At 44.1% G+C, this 20,293-nt stretch overlaps 1 protein-coding gene and 1 long non-coding RNA gene across 4 annotated transcripts in view; one reads left to right on the plus strand and one right to left on the minus strand.

Moving 5' to 3' along the window:
- Positions 1–20,293, plus strand: part of LOC143666449 (uncharacterized) — a 47,710-nt gene that overhangs the window by 11,959 nt on the left and 15,458 nt on the right. The window contains exons 3-5 of one of the 3 annotated variants that reach the window (XR_013167646.1): positions 4,554–4,699; positions 6,577–6,707; positions 12,691–13,102. The exons of 1 other annotated variant lie outside the window; for it this stretch is intronic. This is a non-coding gene — a long non-coding RNA (uncharacterized LOC143666449). Of the gene's footprint in view, positions 1–75; positions 130–1,217; positions 1,904–4,553; positions 4,700–6,576; positions 6,708–12,690; positions 13,103–20,293 lie in introns of those variants that run through there. One more of the 3 variants, XR_013167636.1, reaches the window with a different exon arrangement.
- Positions 2,793–20,293, minus strand: part of GABBR2 (gamma-aminobutyric acid type B receptor subunit 2) — a 399,248-nt gene continuing 381,747 nt past the window's right edge. The window contains exons 18-19 of the mRNA XM_077140179.1: positions 6,737–6,845; positions 2,793–4,400 (exon numbers count right to left, since the gene is read on the minus strand). Coding sequence (XP_076996294.1) covers positions 4,235–4,400; positions 6,737–6,845 — 275 coding nt within the window. The 3' untranslated portion in view covers positions 2,793–4,234. The remainder of the gene's footprint in view (positions 4,401–6,736; positions 6,846–20,293) is intronic.

The following is a 20,293-nucleotide window of genomic DNA, read 5'->3' on the forward strand; positions in this document are numbered from 1 at the left end:
CTGATATGTTTTGTTGGTTTGGTCGTTTTGTTTTCATTTGGTTTATTTGGCTTTTATGTATATTTGATTTGTTAGGCTTTTATGTGAGAGCGACAAGCACAAGTTCATGCCTAGTTTGGACGTATTTAGGTAATTATCTATAATTATATTATAATTATCTATAAAAATAATTTCACTCAATGCTGTCCTTTAAAAAGTGTTCATGGGTTTTGTTTTGCTCTCAAGCTTGAGCAGCTCTGCCCTGGGCCTTTTCCACTGGGGTCCAGGTGGAGGGACATGGAATGACTCCCCTCTCGGCCCAGCCATCCTGAGCCACCGTGAGTGCTGGAACTTTCCAGCTCCGGGAGTGGTAAGCCACAGCCGTATCCACCAGCAGCCAATCTCAAGGACAAGGACAGCCGAGCAGCTGTTGGCCACCAACCAAAGCCCCCAGGATGCAGCTTCTCCAATTTCACCCCACTTCTAAAGCGTGGAGGGTGGGGTTACTGGGCAAGCCAGTCAGCCTGGGCCTCTTCATCTTGTTTTCCAGCATCTCTACCTTCGCATTCAGGGTCTTAGTGATTTGTGGGATAAATGTCCTGTGACTTATGTCACCTAAATGTCAGTGAGGGTGGCAGGCTTGGTGAGGTCGAGATGCAATTAATTCAAACCTCCTACTCCTCCCATACTTCTCTCTGGAAAAGTCCAGTGCCTTGTCCATGTTTCTGTGAATTTCTCACTCATTTGGGTTGTGCTAAATTCCTGTCTGTTACAGAAAGCATATGTTCCCTTCTTATTTTTACCGCCACTCTGGCCTCTACCTCTTTCCCTGCACTTCCACCCAAACCCACAAGGCCTTTGTCTGTACAGATTTCTCTGAAGGTTTAGGGACATTTTTCCAGAGGGGGTAAAAATGAGGGGAAAGGAGAGGGTTTACTTCACAGCAACACAAATTACTTAAAGTTAAATGTTGGTACCTCTGGTCTCTAAAATCCTTCAGCCACACTGCTGTGTTACTTTACATTCACCCCTCCTCTCTCCCCTTCCTCCCTCCTTCCACACCCAAATTTCTAATTCTTTCTAGAAAAACTGCTCCACCATCTCTTTTTCAGTCTTCTCTTCCAAGTCTCACCTTCCCCCCTCCCCAACAGTTTCCTCTCTGTGGTGCATACCATTGTCAGGAGCCCAGGTGATGCTCTGAGTCTCATCACTGCACTAATCCAAGTTTCTCACTTTAGGGTAAATCTCAGTTCGGGCTGACAAAGCACTCGGACAAACAGAGGAGAGTCTCAGGGAATCTGAGGAAGGCCTGACCAGCCCAGCCTGGGAAGGCTCGGGGTATTGCTGGCCTCTGGGAACAGCTAACCAGGGACCCAAACCCCATCAATACCTGACTCTGGACCTTGCTGAGCTAAAAGTTCCAGAAATTGGAAGAAATTCTGCCTCGAAACTATACCCTCCAGTCTTTCTTGAGCTTCCAGCCTAAGGAATTTGTACTTCAAGACTTCAGCATCACTTCTGCTGAATTACCCAACTCTGACCTGTCCTACTGAATTTGGGCTTTCCAGCTCCCATGACTGCATGAGTCAATTCCTTATAATAACCTTCTAGATAACACACACACACACACACACACACACACACACACACATACACATCTTGTTGGTTCTGTCCCTTTGGTGAACCCGACTGACACACAAGGTAGCAGGGCTATTCTGTTACTGCTAACAGAAGGCAAGGGAGGGAAGTTTCTAGAAGAAGGGTCAATGCTGAGCAGGTGACCAGAGGTGTGTGTGGATTTCTGAGCAGAGAACTATGGTCTGACCTCACCTGTACTAGGGGAAACCACGCATGAAAGACTACAGTTTTTTAACCTTTTATTCATAAAAACAAATTTGCAACAATTTATTAAAAATTGATACCATGCAGTGGGGGTGGTGGGGGGTGGGGTACAGAGAAATTCTTCATTTACACTGGATTCTGGCAGTTCCGGTCTAATTGAAAGCATTGTGCACTCCCGTCATTGGAAAATGCCTTCAGGCCAGAGCCTCTCCAGCACTGTGGGGTGTGGTTGCAGTGTAGAAAAGAACAGAACCGTTAAGTAGCTAGAGTCACTTCTGTGGGTCTTGTTATTTGCAGGGAATTTAACAACAACAACAAAAAAAAATGGGTGAACCTACAGCATCATTAAGACAGAGAATGTACTTCGTGGGTTAACCTAGAAGACTGTGCACGCTCAGAAGTCACAAAGGGTTACACACGCACACTCATCTCCAACAGGCCAATACTTGTGTGTGTGTGTGGTGGTGTTTTTTTTTCCTGCTATGCTGGAATAATATTTCTACAGGTATTGTGTGTGTGTGTGTGTGGTGTGTATACATTATGTACAATTCATTGTCTCTCTCTCTCTCTGAAAAATTAATGTGGTCCTTTAAATTCAATCTGGTTTGGGTGAAATCAAGAAAGCATGTAAATACTGCTTAGCCACAGTGAGTGCCGACACCGACTTAGTACCTAAACAGAAAAGGACTTCGACGTGACCTGTGATGGGGTAACATTTTTGTTTTCTCCCCTAAAAGCTACAGTACCTCCGGCACCTCTCTCCGGGGGGGCGGGGAGGGGCAGGTGGTCCTGCGGGAACGGGGGCGTCGGGGAATGGTGGTGACGCTGGGACTCCCGAGGGTCCTTCCGTCGAAGCCCGGTGGCGGCCGCAGCGGGTCCCCGGCCGCCGTGGCTCTGGGGGGAGATTATTGCCTGCCTGGTGCAGCTGCCGTAGGGTCTCTCCGGGGACTGGCCCCGGGCCCCGTGCCCCGCGCCTGCCGAGGACGGCGAAGCCATCTGGGAAGGTTGGAGGAGTCACCGGGGGCCTCGCTCGGGCCGGCCGAGCCGGGGAGCTTCTCTGGGCCCCCCGACCCCCCCCACCTGTCGCCAGGCCAGAAGGTCGTGGTGTGGCTCCACCTCACGGGTCAGGGCCGCTGTGCCGTTTGGTAACAAGCTTTCCCAGACCAGGTCAAGTTCAGCTCCTCAGAGGGACCCTGTGAGGTAGGCAAGGGCGGGTGTTGTTTCAACCCCATTTCGTTAGACAGGGGAAACTGAGGCTCGGGGAGGCGCTCGTGACTTGCCCAGGGTCACGCGGGGAGTCCGCGGGGTGAGGGGGGGATGGGGCAGGTGAGAACCCGGGCCCAGGGCCTGAGGGCCCCCCAGGTGGGTGCCCTGTCGGAAGAGCGTCTCGGGAGGGGACGCCCCGCTGGCCTGCCGGGTGGAAGACTGTCGCCAACTCTCGCCCCTGCGCCCGCGGGCGGGGTGGCGGGCCGGAGGCTGAATGCCCCTGGTTCACTTTGGTCAGAAACAAAGTCAGTGGAAAAAAAAAAAAAAAGCCCAGCCAGCCCTTGGGCCCCGACGGGAGAGGTTAAAGTGCACAATCTTGCTTTATCGCGTTAGTTGGGACAGACAATCCATGGCTAGCTCGGGTGGTCCCTCTGATGGTGGGACGACGCCCGAAATGGACACGAGGACATGGCCAACAAGGTGGGTGTGTGACAGACTCTCGGTGGAGGCTGCAGAGCGAGCCTGCAGAGTGACATGCCCTAAATCCCCACGGTCCCGGAACGGGTGTTATTGTGTGAATGTGTAGCGGTCATCAGGGGCGACAAGCATCCCCCTCGTGGACGGAGGGCGCTCGGGCCTGCCCTCCCACCCAGGGCTGTGCCCCAAGGCCGGTCCTGCGGGCTCTGTTGTTCTAGGAAGGTTGGGGTTGCCTGGACCTGGCTGCCCTGCCCAGCTCCCCAACCCCCGCAGGGAGATGGGCCGGCCTAGGGGTCGGCAGCCAGGGTCGTGTGTGCAGAGTGGCAGACGGGGTTTCTCCAGAAGCCCCTCGCCTCTTCCCCAGGCCGCTGCGGGCCACTCTGTGACGCCCAACTGGAGTTCCAATGCCTCTCTCTTGGTCTAGAATGTTTTTGTGTGTGTACAAGTCTCAAATATCCCAGCTCCTCCTTGCTTGCAGACATCAAAGGAGAAGTCATTTCCATTCCTCTTCTTTGTGAAAGGCTGAAACCTCCACAAATAAGGCTCGAGGTCAGGTGCCAAGCGCCCCGTCCCGTGCACCCAAGTTCCCTCCAAGCCGTCGTGCGAGGCCCGCCGTGGCACTAGCTCCTCGGTGCAGAGCTGGCAGTGCTCCCGCAGTGCTCCCGCAGCCGCTGCTCCTGCCCGGTGTGGTTCCGTCCCGGGGGAGGCCCCGGCCCCAGGCCTCCCACCCTCACAGGCCCGAGACCATGACTCGGAAGGAGGGCGGCACGTGTCTGTGGCGGGGGCTGGCGGTGGGGCTGACGCAGGGGCTGGCGCAGCTGGCATCCACCCCTCCAATGGACGGGAGGTAGGCGTGGTGCAGGATGGGGAGCTGCAGGGACAGCCGGCGCTGGATGCTGGGGCGGGAGAGAAAGAGGGAGGGAGGGCTGTTAGCCAAGGCTTTTGGCCACTTGCCAGAAAGTTCCCTGGACTCTCCCCGTCCAGTAGAGCTGATGGCGGGCACAGGCTTTTCCCTGAAGCTACGAACTGTCCATCTACCCATCTACCAGCTCGGCCAGCCAGCGGGTACGTAAGGATGGCCTCCACGCGGCGTCCCTGCTCTAGGAGTAGCCAGGGGACAACAGTAAACAAGATGACGTCTCCTTGAACTTCCAGTCCAGGATTAGGAGGTGATTATCCTAACTGTCACAGCAAGGTAAGAAGAAGACCTAGCCCTGATCACAGGACTTTGTTGCAAACAGACAGTTCTTGTCCGTGCTGTCCTCACCCGGCTTTCAGACCCACCCCTGCGAGGCTCCGTGGCTGCTTCAGCTCCCCTCCCAGCCCCCCCGCCTTGCTCTGGACCTCACCCCTTCTGGCCCAGCCGATGCCAGCAAGTCCCGCCTTCTGGCTTCCTGGCTCATGGCATTAGCTTCTCAACACTAGAAAAGCCCTTCGGCGGCTTCCCATGGCCTATCCTTAGGAAAGAGGATGTGGTATGCAGGACTCTAATATCCGACACTTGCCAAATTTTCTAGGTGACTCACCCACTGCTCCTGTCCCCCAAACCCTATCTTATGGTGGCTAGTCTCCCCTAAAATGGCTCACAGGCCTTCTGTACCCTTGCATAGGCTGTTTCCCCTCCATGGAATTTCTCTTTCACTATTTCCCACTCTGGTGAATGGCTTTTCCTTCAAGTTCCAGTTTCACTGTCACCTTCTTGGGGCCTGTGCCCTCAGGGTGAGCCCCTGACCCCTCTAAGCCCCCAGGACTTTTGGAAAATACCCAGACCTGAAAGCAGGACACACCGGAGGCAGGGCTGGGGCCAGGGCGGTTTTGCACATGGCCAGGCAATGAGAGGCAGCCACCACAACCCCGCTCCTGGCCGACCTGTGCCACCCCCACCTTCTCATCACGCCCCTAAGTCCCCGTTGGTGTGGAGCAGGCCGCCTTGGGGGCGTGGTCTCCAGCCAGTGCTCTCCTGTTGGGTTGCACGAAGCACCCAGTGCCCTGCACCCAGAAGTTGCATTTGCCAAGGGCAGGAATCATGTCCTTACACCTCTTCATCCTTCCAGGGCCTGGTCACTTAGGTGCAAGAAACTCAGATCTTTAGGGAAACCCTACAAGGTGGGAAGAGAGGTACTGCTACCCCCTTTATACCGACAAGGGTGTGGGGCAGCATTTATAGGACTTGCTTTTGGAAAGAGAGGCTGGGACTCTTGCTCCTTCTATTAAACCACCTCGTTTTGTGGTGGGGGCAAGTCAGTTCCTGGGGCTGCCCCAACCCAACGGCGTGCCCTGGAGCTCAGGGTACCAAGGGGACCTGCGAGGGATGGGAATAGGTGAGCTGCTGTCCTCAAGGACTTGCTGACCAGGGGGGCTTCTCCCCAGGGTCAACCTGGCTGGGTTGGGGTGGCCAGTTGTTTGGTCAAACCCTGGCTGAGATGTTGCTGTGAAGACATTTTGTAGGTGGAGTTATAGCATCTACAATCTGGTGACATTAAGTGCATGAGACGGCCCTCGTAATGTGGGTGGGCTCATCCAATTCAGTGATGGCCTTGACAGCAAAAGCTGAGGTGTCCTGGAGAAAAAGAAATCCTACCACAGGACTGGTAGGACTCCTGCCGGCTGTCCTGTGGATTTGGACTTGTCAGTCCTCACAGTTGTGTGAGCCAATAAATCCATCTCTGTCTCTCTGTTTAGGGTACTGGTTCTGCTTTTCTGGAGAACTCTGATTGATACACCCTTTAGCCTCCCTCCCTGCTTTATTTTTCTCCAAAGCATTTAACATCATTTAATATACCAGATGCTTAGCCTTTTTATTAAGTTATTATTTCACCAGACGAATGCCTGGAACTCCACGGGGGGGAGTTTTGTCTGTATTCTTCACTGCTGTGGCCCCAGCACAACTAACAGGTCTCAGTAAATCACTGTCAAATAGAAGCATCCAGCAAAGTTACATTTCACCCATAACAAAAGCAGCATGTACAGTGGTGCGAACGTGACGTGGGGCACACCTGAGTTCCTATCCTGCCTCCTGCACTTAGTGTCTGGGAGAGTTGTGACAAGTCTCTTCCCCTGTTTGATTATTAGTTGTGTCATCTGTCAAAGAAGCATTGCAATTTCACCCACATCACAGGATTGCCACGATGCTCTACTAAAATAATGGATGTGAAAATACAGTGTGGACTGCAAACTGCCTGGCAGGAGATACCTACTCTTAGGTAAGGGCCCTCAGGGAACCAGTACTTACTGCTCTGGGGAGTTGATATCTTCTACGGGGTCTTTGCAGGTCCGAGAGGGCTCTGTCGCGTTCCACTGTAGCTGGGGATTTTGATTTTTTAAAACGGCCTTTCCCCCATCTGAACGCAAAACAATGAGATCACAAACGATATCACTGCACATTCTATAACTTAATATTTAATATTATTTTTTTAAATTTAATAATAAAAAAAATCACCACACAATCTTCTTCCCAGGATGTTGCCCAAGGAGAAAGAATGCAAACAAACAAATCATCCCTCTGTGTTCTTCAAGTCTCTACAGCCACTCTCTTGGGATCTAAGCTCTGAGCTGAGAGCTGCCTGCCTGGGGAGGGGGGAGAGGGGGAAGTGGCCTGTGTGGGGATACAAGAGAAATGCGGGCAAGGGGGGTGTATTGGTGGGGAGGAGGAGCAAGTGGGAAATCAAGTTTACTGACACAGGCAACAACAGGTAGAAATGAGAACTTCATATATTAAGGCCTTTTCCACTGGTGCACAGGAATGGAATGACAAAGAAAAAAATCAGACCAAGGAATATTTTCCATAAGATTGGCAAAGATGACCAAAAATAATAGCCAGTGAAGTGTTGGGGTGGGGGCATAAATAAGCACCTTTCTGGGGGGGGGGACTGTATATAAAAACACGTGTGGCAGACTAAGTCATGTATCCCAGAGGAAAAATCATGTTCTTAATCTGAATCCATCCCTGTGGGTGTGAGTGCATTTGCACACGGGACAAAGGTCTGAAGATGTCTTTGGTTACGGTGTGGCTGAGCTGAACCAGGGTGGGTCGGACCCCATCACGGCTTTTAGGGAATAGCCACGGAGAGGAGCCAGAAGTTGGGAGGCAACTGTGATGGTTGACAAACTTGGCCAGTTTATGGTGTCCAGCTGTTGGGGCAGGAAGTACTGATCTGACTGTTACTATGAAGTCATGCTGAGGATTTTAATCATTAGTACGCTGACTGCATCTGTGCTGGCTTGAAACTGTTATGTACCCCAGAAAAGCCATGCTCTTTTAATCCTAATCCAATTTGTGGGGACAGCCATTGTCCTTTTTTTTTTTCATTTTTACACGGTTTTATTCGCACATCATACAATGCAACCTAAATAAACAGACATGCCTTTGTCACCATAATCTCTGTGAAGACATTACCTTTTCTTCTGCAAAGAATCCATATCCCTCCTCCACCCCCACCCCCACCCCTGGCCTGCCGACATTTAGTTTTGGCATAATGCCACGTAGAGTGGAAGCATATTACAATGCTACTGTTGACTGCAGACCCCAGCTTGCAGTGATTGTACTTTTACCTGTATACCATCCCATTTTCAGCACTTGCAATGTTGACATTCATTTGTTTTCCCTCATGCAAAAACACTCTTATATTTGCACATTTAATCACCATCAATGTCCACTCTAGGCATTCTTAAGTTATACCATCTCAGTCTTTATCCTCTATCTTTCCTTCTGGTGTTATATGTGCCCCAGCCCTTCTCCATAACTATACTCACATTCAGCTTCATTCAGTGTACTTATTATTATTGTGCTACAACCAGGTAGGATTGTGCTATCCTTTCCAAATTTTTACAATCAGTCCTATTGCACTATCTGTGTTCCTTCAGCACCAAATGCCCAACCTCTACCCTATTTCTATCTTCTGATAATCTGTGTTCATAACTTTAACTCTCTATGTTTATTCCTTTTTTTTCTGGCTAATTTCAACTCAGTATAAGGTCCTCAAGGCTCACTGTTGTTGTAACATGCTTCGTGATTTCATTCTTACAGCTGTGTATAGTATGTATATACCAGAGTTTGTTTAGTCACTGGTCCATTAATGGACATTTGGGCTGTTTTCATCTTTTGGCAATCAAAATAATACTGCTACAAACATTGATGTGCAAATGTCTGTTTGTGTCCTTGCCTTCAGTTCCTCTGAATATAAATCTAGTAACAGGATTGCTAGATCATATAGCAATTCTATATTTAGCTTCCTGAAGAGCTGTCAAACTGCCTTTCAGAGTGGTTGTACTGTTTTACATTCCCAGCAACAATGGATAAGTGTGTCTCTTTCTCCATATCCTTTCCAGCATTTGTCATTTTCTGTTTTGAAAATGGACATTCTAGTGGGTGTGAGAGGATAATTCGTTGTGGTTTTGATTTACATTTCCCTAATAGCCAGTGAAGTTGAGCATCTTTTCATGTGCCTTTTAGCCATTTGTATTTAGCCATCTTCTGAAAAATGCCTGTTCATATCTTTTGTCCATTTTTTAACTGGGTTGCTTGTCATTTTGTTGTTGAGCTGAAGAATCTCTCTATATATTCTGAATACTAAACTCTTATCTCTGTTAGGTCATTTCCAAATATTGTATCCCATTGCATAGGCTGCCTTTTAACTTTCCTGACAAAGTTCTTTGATGCACAAAAGTGCTTAATTTTGAGGAGATCCCATTCATTTCTTTTTTCAATGCTCATGCTTTGGGTGTAAGGTCTAGGAAACCACCTTCTATTACAAATATATTTCCCTACATTTTCTTATAAAAATTTTATGGTCTTAGCACTAATGTTTATCATTGGAGGGTGGGACCTCTTGATTAGTTATTCCCATGGAGATGTGACCCATCCTATTGTGGTTGTGACCTTTTGGTTAGATCGAGATGTGACCTCACCCATTCAATGTGTGTCTTAATTAGTCTTAAAAGAGCTGACAGGGAAAGCAGTGAGTTCAGATGCTTGGGGACAGAAGATGCTCAGGGAGGAGGCTCCTGGAACCAAGAGCAATGAAACCTGGGAGCAAAGGGCCAGCAGATGTTGCTATGTGCCTTCCTATGTGACAGAGAAACCCTGAATGCTACCTTTCTTCCAAGCAGGTATCTTCTTATTGGTGCCTTAGTTTGGACATTTTCACAACCTTAGAATTGTAACTTTAACTTAATGAATCTCCTTTATAAAAGTCAGTCAATTCTGGTATATTACATTCCAGTAGTTTTAGCAAACCAAAACAGCATCTATGGCTGACTGCATCTACAATCACCAAAGGAAATTGTCTTCAGGAATAAGAGACATCTCATCCAATCAGTTGGTGGTTTTTAAAGGAGAAGTGATAGGAGATGCGAGTTCAGTGGTAGAATTCTCACCCGACATGTGGGAGACCTGAGTTCGATTCCCAGCCCATGCACTTCCCAAACAAACAAATGAAGAACCAAACAAAAATTCAACAAATGCTGCTGCAATGAGGGGATAATCACTTGGAAAAAGAATGAAATGTGCCCCCTGCCATACAGCACACAAAAAATAAAATAAAAGAAGAAGTGATGATTTCAGCAGTCAGAAGAAAGACTTTCCATCTCTACTTTAGCCTGCCAGCTTCTCCTGGGGAATTCATTGAAAACTTATTCTCAGCTTGCGGGGTGCTTTACAGAATTTGGACTTTCGCATTCCCACAGTCATGTAAGACAAGTGTTATAAAAGTCTCATGGTCTCCTGTCAGTTCTGTTTCCCTAGAGAACTCTGACAAATACATCAATGAGTCTAGAAGAGAAAGGAGAGGACATTGCCACGTGATGGTAAAGCCAAGGGACGCAAGGATTTTCAGACACCAAAATGCTACCAATCCTAGGAGGAAGCAAGATTTTCAGGCTCCGGAACCAAGAAGCCAATAATTTCCTGTTGTTTAGCCAACCCGTTGTATCGTATCTGTCATAGCGGCTGGGAAACTATGACAATATGCACAACTTTAACCCAGAAATTTTACCTCTGGAAATTATCGTAAGGAAATAATTACGGATGTGTGCAAAGATTGAACAATAAAGATGTTCAAATCATCATTGTTTACAATATCAAAAAGTTGGACCTAATCGGAATGTGTGCAATAATAATGTGTTAGTTACCTACATGATAGGGACCTCTATTCAAAGGGATATTGATGTGCTGCGGACCCCTTGGGGAGCTTAAAAGAAACTTAAATTGCTGGCCCCCACCTCAGAGTTATGGACTCATTTGGTCTGGGGAGGGGCAGTGGTGATTTAGTTTTTTGCTGCAGTGGGAAAACTTACATGTATGTCATTTTGCATCGATATGAGTATATCCATAGAATAAATTCCTAAAGTGAAATTTCTCAGTCCGAAGGTATGTGCAGGTGGGACTTTCACAGATATTGCTAAATATCTGTGGAGGGCTCCAACCAGCAATGCTTGAGAATGCCTGTTTCCCCACACTCTCAGCAACTTTTTTTTTTTTAAAGGGGAATTTAATAAGTTGCAAACTAACAGTTTTTAGGCTGTGGAAATGTCACAATTAAAGCAAGTCTATAGAAATGTCCGATCTAAGGCCTCCAGGGAAAGATACCTTGATTCAGGAAGGCCGATGACGTTCAGGGTTTCTCTCTCAAGTGGAAAGGCACATGGCAAACATGGTCAGTTTCTGTCTCGGCGGGAAGGGCACATGGTGAACATGGTGTCATCTGCTAGCTTCCTCTCTAGCTCCCTGGGAAGCATTTTCCTTCTTCATCTCCAAAAGTTCCTGGCTGTGGACTTTCTGCTTTGTGGTTTTGCAGCGTTCTGTGCTGTGGCTTTCCCGTGGCTCTGTCGTTCTGCTCTGCTCTCTCTGCATCTCCCGCTTTCTCCAAAGTGTTTCCTCTTTTATAGGATTTCAGTAAATTAATCAAGACCCACCTTGAATGGGTGGAGACACGACTCCACCTAATCCAGTTTAACAGCCACTCTTGATTGAGCCACATCTCCAGGGAGATAATCTAATCAAAGTTTCAAACATACAGTGCCGAGTAGGAATCAGAAGAAAACGGCTGCCTTTACAAAATGCGATTAGGATTAAACCATGGCTTTTCTAGGGTACACACATCTTTTCAAATCGCACACCATCCTATAGGATAAAGCTAAGTATATACATACACACATACATATATGTATGTACTGTGACTTAAGATGGGGAGGCAGCTGTTCACTGGATAGAGCATGAGTAGGTGCACATCTTAGGTTTACTACTCACCATATCATTTTTTTTTTAATTTTAAATTTGTTCCCCCTATTTTTAATTTTTATTCCATATGTTCTACTCGTCTGTTGACAAGGTAGATAAAAGGAGCATCAGACACAATCAGACACAAGGTTTTCACAATCACACAGTCACATTGTGAAAGTTATATCATTATACAATCATCTTCAAGAAACATGGCTACTGGAACACAGTTCTACATTTTCAGGCAGTTCCCTCCAGCCTCGCCACTACATCTTGACTAAGAAGGTGATATCTGTTTAATGCGGAAGAGTAACCTCCAGGTTAGTAACCTCTCCACTCTGTTTGGAATCTCTCAGCCATTGACACTTTGTCTCATTTTACTCTTTCCCCTTTTGGTTGAGAAGGTTTTCTCAATCCTCTCAGCAACTTTTTAATCTTTACTCTTTTCTAGTCTTAGAGGTGGAAATGGTCTTTCATTGTCACTTTAATTTGTATTTTAAAAATCAGGAGTGTTAGAGCACCTTTTCATAACCTTAAAAGCCATTTGTATTTCCTTTTATGCAAATGCACTTTTCATTTCTACTGCCTATTTTTCCTTTGGGTTTGGTCTTTTTCTTATTAATTTGTATATTCTTAAACATAATTCATAAATAATTTCCTACAGTTTCTTTTTATGTATGAGGGAATAAGCCCATTAGCTGAGATAATTTTTTCTTGGTCTTTTTTTTTTTCCTGGCTGTGCTTATGATGGTTTTGCACTGCAAAACTAATTTTTTTGTAATTAAATTTATCAATTTTTTCTTTTATGGCATCTGTGTTTTATACACAACAAAATCTCTTGAGATCATTTTCTAAATAATCTCTCTGAGATTATTTTTCAAAAGCAGTGTCACTACAGTTGAGAAGATGGATTTCTAATCACCCTTTTGATATATCTGACATTAACTTTTTTCTGGTCCTAATCCTTGCAGATAAGACTCATCATAATCCAGGACCGTGAGAGGATCTGGTTGCAGAGAATAAAACCAAAAGCGTTTCCACTCAGACACTGTGAACACTTCTGTAGATTCTTTACCAGAATAATAATTTGGACTTTTGGAATTGTTGCAGTGGCTCCATGCAAGGATCATAAAACTTTCTCCCTTGGAATGACAGTGGTCATTTTTGCCATTTTTTTTTTAGTATTATTGAGGTAATAGTCTATTTTGAAGTATGCCAGAGGCCTGAGGAACCCACCACCACCAGGCTAGAAGAACTGGAGGCTTAGAATTACCCAGGATCAATTGGTGGCACTCACAGTCACTGCCTGACAAAAACCGCATATGAACTTTTGGGCCATTGGGCCTTTCATAGTATCTCGAGTAATTGTAAATAGAGATAAAGTCTGGCTTCTAAAAAGTATGGTATTTGCTTCTGGAATGTTCTCATGCCCTCTTGCCTCTGAAATCTCTTTCTTCCCATAGTCCTTCTCTCTCACGTTCATGCGGATGACTCAACTGCCCTGTCGCGGCAACATCCAACCTCCTTGCTCTCTTGCCAGTATCTCTGCAACTATAGCTGTTGCCTCTCACACTGGCTCATGACTACTCCTGCAGATTTTATTTTTATTGAGATATATCCACACACCATACAATTGATCCAAAGAAAACCATCAGTGGCTCATGGTATCATCACATAGTTTCCCATTCATCACCATAACCAATTTTAGAACATTTTCATTACCCCAAAAGGAACAATAAAAAACAAAAATATAAAATAAAATTCAAAACATCCCATATCTCTTATTCCTGCTTCCCACTGCTGACCCCTGGTACTGGTGTGGCATACTTGTTATGGTTGCTGATGAAAGAATATTAAAATATTACTATTAACTCTTTTGCAATAGGTATATGTTTTCCTATATAACACTGTGCCAGCTTGAATCTGTTGCATATCCCAGAAAAGCCAACTTTTTAAATCCTCATTCAATATTGCTGGGTGGGATATTTTTTATTGTTTCCAGAGAGATGTGACCCACCCAATTGTGGGAGGTTACTTTTAATTAAACGGTTTCCATGGAGATGTGTCTTCAACCATTCAAGATGGGGTTGCTTACTGGAGCTCTTTAAGAAGACACCATTTTGGAAAAAGCTTTAGAGCCACCAGAACTGACAGTGCCAACAGAGTGGACCGAGCCTGGGGGAGCTGTTGAAGAAGCCTGGAGAGAAAGCTAGCAGATGTTGCCATGTGCATTTCCAGCTGGGAGAGAAGCCCTGAATGTCACTGGCCTTCTTGAACCAAGATGTCTTTCCCTGGATGGCTTAATTTGGACATTTTTATAGCATTGCCTTAATTTGGACATTTTCATGGCCTTAGACTGTAAACCTGCAACTCAATAAATTCCCCATTTCTGGTATATTGCATTCTGGCAGCCTACAAACCAGAACAACCACTTTATAATTAACTCCTTGTAAAAGTGCTGTACATTTGTTTTGGTTCATGAAATAACTTGTTTGTACGGGTACAGTTAATCACAGTCATTGTCTACTGCAAGGTTCACTGTGTTGTATATTCCCATATTTTAACCTCTGGCTTTCCTTCTGGTGACATACCTGACTCTAATCACCCCCTTTCTACTACATCCACACACAACTCAGCACTGTTGCTTATACTCATAATAACATGCCACCATCACCTCTGTCCATTTCCACACGCTTAAGTTCAACCTAGTTAAAAAATCTGCACATCTTATGCAGCCGCTCCCTTTTCTCCAGTCTCCTTCTATCTCCTGGTGACTTATATTTTAGATTTTTCACTCAGCTTAATGTCTTCAAGGTTCATCTATGTTGTCATTCCTTCTTACTGCTGAATAATATTCCGTCATATGTATATACCACATTCTGTTTATCCATTCATCAGTTGATGGAGTCTTGGGTTGTTTCCATGTCTTTGCAATCATGAATGATGCCGCTATGAGTACTGGTGTGCAGGTGTCTGTTCACGTCACTGCTTTCAGATCTTCTAGGTATATACCGAGCAGTGGGATTGCTGGATTGTAAGGCAACTCTATATTTAGCTTTCTAAGGAACACCAAACCATCTTACACAGTGGCTGTGACATTTTACACTCCCACCAGCTTTAAATGAGTGTTCTAATTTCTCTATGTCCTCTCTAACACATGTGATTTCCTATTTGTTTAATAGCAGCCATTCCAGTGGGTGTGAAATAACTCATTGTGGTTTTGATCTGCATTTTCCTAATAACTAGTGAAGCTGAGCATCTTTTCATGTGCTTTTTAGCCATGTCTAGTCACATCTGTGCCAGTTTGAAACTATTATGTACCTCAGAAAAGCCATGTTTTTTAATTTTGTGGGGCAGCTGTTTCTTTTAATCCTGATTCAATATTGTAGGGCAGAATTTTTTTATTAGATTATCTCTACAGAGATGTGGTATGTCCAATTGATTAGATGGAGATGTGACTCCACCGATTCAAGTGGAGTCTTGATTAGTTTATTGGAGTCCTTTAAAAGGGGAAATGTTTGGAGAAACTTCAGATGCAGATGCTTGGAGAACAGTTGCTTCAGAGCTGATAGGAACAGATGTGTGGAGGTGTGTGGAGTGCCGACAGAGAGAGCAGATGCCTAGACGTGGGTGGAGCCCAGCAGATGTTGCCATGAGCCTTCCCATGAGATGCTAAGCAAGCTGGAACCCAGAGGTGTGTCCAGGAGGAGCTGAGTGAAGGCCCGCAGATACTTAGAGAGGAAACCACTGGAAGGTGGAAGCAACTGAACTGGGGACAAGGACCAGCAGACACCAGCCACGTGCCTTCTCAGCTGACAGAGGCACTCCAGACAGTATTAGCTTTTCTCGAGTGGAGGTAACCTCTTGTTGGTGCCTTAATTTGGACATTCTGATAGTCTAGAACTACAAACTTGTAACTTATAAAATTCCCTTTCTAAAAGTCATTCCATTTCTGGTATATTGCTTTCTGGTAGCATTAGTTAACCAATACAATGTCTTTTACCCATTTTCAAATTAGGTTGTTTTTCTTTTCATTGTTGAATTGTACAATTTCCTTATATATTCTGGATATCAAACCCTTGTCAGATACGTGGTTTCCAAGTTTTTATTCGCATTGAGTTGGCTGCCTCTTTACTCTTTTGACAAAGTCCTTTGAAGCACAGAAGTGTTCAGTTTTGAGAGGTTCCATTTATTTATTTTTTCTTTCATTGCTTGTGCTTTGGGTATAAGTTTGGAGAAGCTACCTGCTATCACTGCATCTTGAAGCTTTTCCCCATCCTTTCTTCTAGGAGTTTTATGGTACTGGCTCTTACATTTAGGTCTTGATCCATTTTTTAAAAATATTTCCATGTATCTTTTTTGTTAAACTTTTTAAATTGTATAATATAACACATATACAAAGCAAAGAAAGAAAAAAAGCAGTAGTTTTCAAAGCACTGTTCAACAAGTAGTTATAGGACAAAGATCCCAGAGTTTGTCATGGGCAGTATACCATATGAACCTCTCAGATTTTTCCTTGTAAATGCTCCAGAATAAGGAGGCTAGAAGGCATAACTATTTTTTTTTTCTTATCACAATTAACTTTTTCTTTTTTGTGAAAAATAACATATATGCAAAAAACCAATAAATTTCAAAGCACAGCACCACAATTAGTTGTAGCACATATTTTAGAGTTTGGCATGGGCTACAATTTCACAATTTTAGGTTTTTACTTCTAGTTGTTCTAAAATACTGGAAGCTAAAAGAGATACCAATTTAATGATTCAGCAATCATAGTCCTTTGTCAAATCCTATCTTCTCTGTCTAACCCCACCATCACCTTTGATCTTTCTATCCCTCTCTTTAGGGGTGTTTGGGCTGTGGCCATTCTAATTTCTTCATGTTGGAAGGGGCTGTCGCTAATATGGGGTAAGGAGATGGAACTATCTGATGTTCTGGAGAGGCTGGGCCCTCTAGGCTTCAGGACTTTTCTGGTCCAGGGACCCATCTGGAGATTATAGATTTCTGGAAAGTGACTGTGGTGCACAGAACCCTTGTGGAAATCTTATATATTTCCCTACGTGTTCTTTAGGATTGACTGGAATGGTTTGGTTGGGGATTGGCAGGTTATTACAGGTAGCAAGGTCTAACTGAAGCTTGCGTAAGCGCCATCTCCAGAGTAGCCTCTCAACTCTATCTGAACTCTCTTGGGCACTGATACTTTATTTGTTTCACTTCTTTTCCCACTTTTCGTCAGGATGGAATAGTTGATCCCATGGTGGCAAGGCCGGACTCATCCCTGGGAGTCAGGTCTTGATCCATTTTGAGTTAATTTTTATATAGGGTGTGAGGTAGGATTCCTCTTTCATTCTTTTGGATATGGCTATCCAGTACTCCCAGCACAACTTATTGAATAGACTGTTCTGTCCCAGATGAGTGGATTTGGGAGCCTTGTCAAAAATCAACTGACAGTAGATCTGTGGGTCTATTTCTGAACTCTCAATTTGATTCCATTGATCAATATATCTATCTTTATGGCAGTAACATTTGTTTTGACACTGTGGCTTTAAAGTCAGGAAGCATGAGTCTTCCCACTTCATTCTTTTTCAAGATGTTTTTGGCAATTCGAGGCCCCTTTCCTTCCAAATAAATTTGGTAACTAGCTTTTCCATTTCTGCAAAGTACATTGTTGTAATTTTGATTGATATTGCATTGAATCTGTAGATCAATGTGGGCAGAATTCACATCTTAAGGACATTTAGCCTTACAAATCATGAACATGGAATGTCTTTCCATTTATTTAGGTCTTCTTTGATATCTTTTAGCAATGTCTTGCAGTTTTCTGTGTACAGATCCTTTACATCCTTGGTTAGGTTTACTCTTAGATATTTGATTCTTTTAGTTGCTACTGTGAATGGAACTGTTTTCTTGATTACCTCAGTAGAAACACTAGTGATTTTAGCATTTTGATTTTTTGTCTTGACATTCTGCTGAACTCATTTATCAGCTCAAGAAGCTTTGACATAGTTTTTTTTTCCTAAATATAGGAGCATGTCATCTGCAAATAATGAGACTTTTACCTTTTCCTTTCCAATTTGTGTGTCTTTTATTTCTTTTTCTTGTCTAATTGCTCTAGCTAGAACTTCTAGCACAATGTTGAATAATAGTGGTGACAATGGGCATTCTTGTCTTGTTTTCAATCTTAGAGGAAAACTTTCAGTCTTTCACCATTGAGAATGATGTTAGCTCTGGGTATTTTATATATGCCCTGTATTAGTTTGTTAAGCTGCTGGAATGTAATATAACAGAAATGGAATGGCTTTTAAAAAGGGATTTAATAGGTTACAAGTTTACAGTTCTAGTGCTGAGAAAACGTCCGAATTAAGGCACCAACAAAAGGTTACCGTCACTGAAGAAAGGCTGATGCCATCCAGAACACCTACCTCTGTGTTCTGTGATGCTAGGAAGGCACGTGACTGGCATCTGCTGGTCCCTTGCTCCTGGGTTTCCTTGCTTTCAGCCTCTGTTTCCTGTAGGTGTTCCTCACTTGGTGTCTGTGGGCCATCACTTAGCCCCTCTGGGATACAACTCTGTTTTTTGGCATGCCTAGCATCTCATGGGAAAGCACATGATGACATCTGTTGGGCCCTGCATCTCCAAACATTTGGGTCTCATGTTGGCTCTGTCAGCTCTGAAGCAACTGTTCTCCAAGCATCTGCATAAGCTCTGAGGTTTCTCTAAAATGTTTCCTCTTTTAAAGGACTCCAGTAAACTAATCATGACCCACCCTGAATGGGCAGAGTGACATTTTCATCTAATCAAAAGTTCATACTCACAATTAGCACATCTCCATAAAAGTAATCCATCAAAGTTTAAACCTTAAAACAATAGGTTGGATCAGGATTAGAACATGGCTTCTCTGGGGTATGTAATAGCTTCAAACCGGCACATGACCTTTATCATGTTGAGGAAGTTTTCTTTGATTCCTACTTTTTGAAGTGTTTTTATCAAGAAAGAATGTTTAATTTTGTCAAATGCCTTTTCTGCATCAATTAAGATGATCATGTAGTTCTTCCCTTTTGATCTGTTAATGTATATATTACATTACTTGATTTTCTTGTGTTGAACCGCCCTTGTATACCTGTAATAACATCCACTTGGTCATAGTGCATAATTCTTTTAATGTGCTGGGATTTGATTTGCAAGTATTTTGTTGAGAGTTTTTGCATCAATATTCATTAGAGAAATTAGGCTGTAGTTTTCTTTTGTTGTAGTATCTTTATAAGGTTTTGGTATTAGGGTGATGTTGGCTTCATAGAATGAATTGGGTAGTATTTCCTCTTCTTCAATTTTTGGAAGAGTTTGAGCAGGAATGGTGCTAATTTTTCTTGGAATGTTTGGTAAAATTTCCCTGTGAAGCCATCTGGTCCTAGGCCTCTTTTTCTTGATTAGAGGGTTTTTGTATTTTTTTGGTGATGGTGCAGGAAACGAACCCGGGTCTCCCACATGGAAGACAAGCATTCTATCACTGAACCACCTGTGATGGGAAGTTTCTGATGACTGTTCTAGCTTGCTAGCTGCTGGAATGCAATATTATCAGAAGAGGAATGGCTTTTAAAAAGGGGAATTTAATAAGTTGCTAGTTTACAGTTCTAAGGCTGAGAAAATGTCCAAATTAAAGCAAGTCTATAGAAATGTCTAGTTTAAGGTATCCAGGGAAAGATACCTTGGTTCAAGAAGGCCAATGACATTCAATGCTTCTCTCTCAGCTGGAAGGGTACATGGCGAACATGGCAGCATGTGCTGGCTTTCTTGTGGCTCTACCAAAAAGGACTCTTTCCAAAATGTTTCCTCTTTTAAAGGGTTCCTGTAAGCAACTCTACCTTCAATGGGTGGAGACACACCTCCACAGAAATCATCTAATCAAAAGTTACCGCCCACAATTGGGCGGGTCACATCTCCATGGGAACAATCAAAATGCTCCCACCCAGCAATATTGAATGAGGATTAAAGGACATGGCTTTTCGGGGGTCCACCACAGATTCAAACCAGCACAATGACTGAGTGAATCTCTTTACTTGTGATTGGTTTGTTGAGGTCTTCTTTCTTCTTGAGTCATTGTAGGCCGTTTGTGTATTTCTAAGAAATTATTCATTTCTTCTAAGTTGTCTAGTTTGTTGGCATACAGTTGTTCATAGTATCTGCTCATGGTTTTTAAAAAAAATTTCTTTGGGAGCTGTGGAAATTACCCCCCTCTCATTTATAATTTTATTTATATTCATCTTCTCTCTTTTTGTCTTTGTCAACAAACAAGTGTTTGCTGATTTTATTGATCTCAAAGAACCAACTTTTGGTTTTATTGATTCTCACTATTGGTTTTTTTTTTATGTTCTCCATTTATTTAATTTCTGCTCTTATCTTTATTTCTTTTCTTCTGCTTGTTTTGGGATTAGCTTGTTGTTCTTTCTCTAGTTTTCCCCAGCTGTTCAGTAGGGCTTTAATTTTGGCTCTTTCTTCCTTTTAAATGTAGGCATTACATTATAAATTTCTATCTCAGCATCATCTTTGCTGCATCCCATAAGTTTTGGTATGCTG

Source organism: Tamandua tetradactyla, chromosome 2 (genome assembly GCF_023851605.1).
Source record: "Tamandua tetradactyla isolate mTamTet1 chromosome 2, mTamTet1.pri, whole genome shotgun sequence".
NCBI classification, from domain to species: Eukaryota; Metazoa; Chordata; class Mammalia; order Pilosa; family Myrmecophagidae; genus Tamandua; species Tamandua tetradactyla.